The sequence below is a fragment of the Echinops telfairi genome, unplaced genomic scaffold (genome assembly GCF_000313985.2).
Source record: "Echinops telfairi isolate 266 unplaced genomic scaffold, ASM31398v2 ScPeMD7_7468;HRSCAF=8506_0, whole genome shotgun sequence".
NCBI lineage: Eukaryota > Metazoa > Chordata > Mammalia > Afrosoricida > Tenrecidae > Echinops > Echinops telfairi.
The window spans coordinates 72,578,906-72,582,827 of NW_022111369.1; the positions used below are offsets into that span (position 1 = coordinate 72,578,906).

Consider the following 3,922-nt stretch of genomic DNA (forward strand, 5'->3'; position numbering starts at 1 on the left):
TAATTTATATGGATTAAATACACAAGTGATAGTTCACACATTGTATACTCCTATATAACCAGTATATAGCTGACGAAGCATGAAATTACTAGACTCCCTATCGCTCCCCCTCATCTTCAACCAGCTGTTATCTATCATGCCCAAGATTCCTGACAAATGTAACTAGCATATCAACTTCCAAACATGGTGACCATGTTATTCACTTCCAAAGTGTAATTTGTCTTCCCTTGGAAATCTGTAGATTTATAAGATGTATTTTAGTTCTCATAAAAACGAAATATAATTACTTTTCTTATATAGGTCCAAAATGGTACCCTTCTCGTGTGGGCCTACAACTAGAATGTGGTAAGTACTAGTTTGCACTGATTTAATTAATACATCTTTTCTATCATTAATACCTAACATATTGACCACTTACTAAATGTTAGGTAGGTACTCAAGTGGTGTAGTAGTTAATTGCTTGACTATTAATTCAAAGGTTGGTGGTTCAAATCCACCAGTCAGAAAAGGCTGTGATAAACTGTTTTTGTCTAGATTATACACATGAAAAACCCATTGTTGTTATTAGGTGCCACCACATTGGCTTCAACCCACAACAATCCAGTGCACAACAGAGAAAACACTACACAGTCCTGATCCATCCTCACATTTGTTCCTATGCCCAAGCCCATTGATGCAACTACTGTATTAATCTATCTACTGAGGTCCCTCTGCCCTTTCTTTGCCACCCTCTTTACTAAACATGATGATGTCCCTCTCCAGGGATTTGTCTTTCCTGCCAATATATTGAAAGTATGTAAGACTAAGTCTTGTCACCCTTTCCTCTAAGGAGCACTCTGCACTTACTTCTTCCAAGACAGATTGCTTTGTACTTTTAGAAATCCATGATAATTGTAGTAGGCTTCTCCAGCAGCACAATTCAAATTCATAGATTCTCCTTAGGTCTTCATTATTCAGTGTCCACCTGTCACAAGCATATGAGGCAGTGGAGAATACCATGGCCTGGGTCAGGCGCAGCTTAATCCTCAAAATAACATTATTGCTCTTAAATACTCTAAAACGATCTTGAGCAACAGATTTACCTAATGCAATATGTCTTTTGATTTCTTGATGGTTACTTTTATAGAATTGATTGTGGATCCAAGCAAAACAAAATTCTTGACAACTTTAACCCTTTCTCCATTTGTCATGATGTTACCTATTGGCCCAGTTGTAAGAATATTGGTCTTATTTACATTGAGTTGTAATCCATACTGAAAGCTACAATCCTTGGTTTTCATCAGCAAGTGCTTCAAGTCCTCCTCACTTTCAACAAGCAAGGTTGTGTTATCTATTTCAGGTTGTTAATAAAACCTTCCTCCAAATATTATGCCACATTTTTCCTTATATAATCCAGCTTCTCTGATGATTTGCTCTGCATACAGATTGAACAAGCATAAAGAGAAAATACAATCCTGACACAAACATTTCCAGATTTTAAATCATGTAATATGCCCTTGTTCTGTTCACACAACTGTTTTATCATCCTTATAAGTTCCATGAAAGCACATTGAAGTATTCCAACATTCTCATTCTTTTCCAGGTTACCCACACTTTATTATGATCCACACAGTTAAATGCCTTTTAATAGTCCATGAAACACAAGCAAACGTCTTTCCGGTATCATCTGCTTTGAGACAAGTTCCATCTGTCATCAGCAGTGATTCCATTTTTTCATATCCTCTTCTGAATTTGGCCTGAACTTCTGGAAGTTTCTAATCAATTTACTGCTTCAACCTTTGATGTATGACATGTGTGATATCAATGGTATCATTCCATAATTTGAGTGTGATGTGGGGCCACCATTATTTGGAATGGGCACAAATATTGGTCTCTTCCAGTCAGTTGGCCAAGAAGCTTTCTTCTGACTGTCCTGGCATAGATTAGTGAGTGCTTCCATTTTTTGCTTCTTCAGCCTGCTAAAACATTTCAAGAGATATTCTCCAGTTCTAGGAGCATTTTTTTGGGGAAATATATTCATTGTAGTTTGAAAGTCTTCCTTTAACATACCTAGTTCTTGATGAAATCCAACTTCCTGAAATGGGGGAATAACTAGTTCTTTTTGGTACAGTACTCTCTATTCTTTCCATCTTCCTGCATCATTCAATATTTTCACCAGATAATCTTTCAAGATCTCAACTTGCTGTTTGAAATACTTATTTAGTTCTTTCAGTTTCAGATATGTTGAGCATTTTCCCTTTTGTTTTTCTAATTCTAGGTCGTTGCATACTTTGTTGTATTATTTGGGATTGTCTTTTTCAACTGTCTTTTGGAATTTTCTGTTGAGCTTCTGGAATTCATCCTTTCTTTATTTGCTTTAGCTTCTCTGTGATTATAAGCAAATTTCAGTATCCTCTGGAGTCCACTTTGATATTTTCTTTCTTCCTAACTCTACGTAACCTTTTGCTTCCTTAATGAATGGTGGCCATGAGGTCTTTTGACATCAGTGTTCAAAGTCTCAAATCTGCTCTTGAGATGTCATCAAAATTCAAGTAGGATAGACTCAAGTCATATCTTGGCTCTTGTGGGTAGACTTGTTTTAATTTTCTTCTGCTTTAACCTGAACTTACATATGCGCAATTGATGATCAGTTCTGCACTACCCTGGTCTGGTTTTAGCTACTGATATTGAGCTTCTCCTTTGTGTTGTCCCACAGATGTAGTCAATTAGGTATCTATGTATTCCAGCTGAGCAAGTCCATTTGTAGAGTCCCCCTTTTACTGTGATTTAAAAGAATATTTACTATGAGCAAGTCACCAGCTTTATAAAATTCTATCATGTGATCTCCATCATTATTTCTGTTACCAAAACCATAATTTCCAACTAATCTTCCTTCCTCTTTATTTCCAACTTTTCCATTCTAGTCACCAATAGTTTTTATTGTATTTTGATGGCATGTTTGATAAATTTCAGATTGAAGTCTTTGGTATAAATTTTCAATTTCTTCATCACTAGCTTTTGTGGTTGGTGCATAATTTTGAATAATAATTATATTCACTGAGTTTCCTAAAATGCAGATAGATATAATCTATCACATACAGCATTGTACTTCATGATTAATTTAGCAAGATCTTTAGCAATTAATGTCAGGCCATATCTTTTGATTGTGTTATTCCTAGTATAGTAGATCACTTAATTTTCTTATTCTAAGTAGCTCATACCAGTCCATTTCAACTCACCACTGCCTACAATAGTTATCTTTATGTGTCCCATTCCATTTTGACCACTTCAAATTTCCCTAAACCGATACTTCTCCTTTTCCAAGTTCACAGCATTAGAATCTTTTTGCAGCTGTTTCTCATTATCTTGACTTGTGCTTTATCAGCAAATGGAGATCCTGAAGCCTCCCTTCCCACAGGCTTTGCCCTATTCAAGTCATGTGGTGGACTCCCCTTCAAGAAATCATGTTCTCCTCTATCACATTTCTAGTTTTATTCGACCTGAGGGCCCCATCCTAGGACAGTATCTCCTACAATGTTCTGCTTCCTTTGTTTATGTTTCAGTATCTGTGTTAGTCTGGGTAGACTAGAAAAACAAATCCAGAGACACTCATATGCCTATAAAAAGCAGTTTGTATACAAGATCAATTGGATATTGAGAAAATATCTCAACCCAGTCCAGATCAAATCCAGAAGTCCAATATTAGCTTAATGTCTGATACAAATCTATAGAGTCCTCTTCAGACTCACAAAATATATGCAATGATGCTGAATGCAGGAGGATCACAGGTCAGTAGGTTGGAAATCTTGTGAATTTAGTGGCATTGTAAGCATCTCAGCACAAGCATGGGTCTCTATGTGGCTTCTCCAACTCCAGAGGTCTGGGTGCACCCGGGGAGGTCCATGTGGCTTCTCCAGCTCCCAGGGCATAGAGCCATGTGTCT

The 3,922-nt window shown here is 36.8% G+C and overlaps 1 protein-coding gene across 1 annotated transcript in view; it reads left to right on the forward strand.

The window, feature by feature from the left end:
- Positions 1 to 3,922, forward strand: part of TECRL (trans-2,3-enoyl-CoA reductase like) — a 132,876-nt gene that overhangs the window by 53,108 nt on the left and 75,846 nt on the right. The window contains exon 4 of the mRNA XM_045284066.1: positions 301 to 345. Within this exon, the coding sequence (XP_045140001.1) occupies positions 301 to 345 (45 nt within the window). The remainder of the gene's footprint in view (positions 1 to 300; positions 346 to 3,922) is intronic.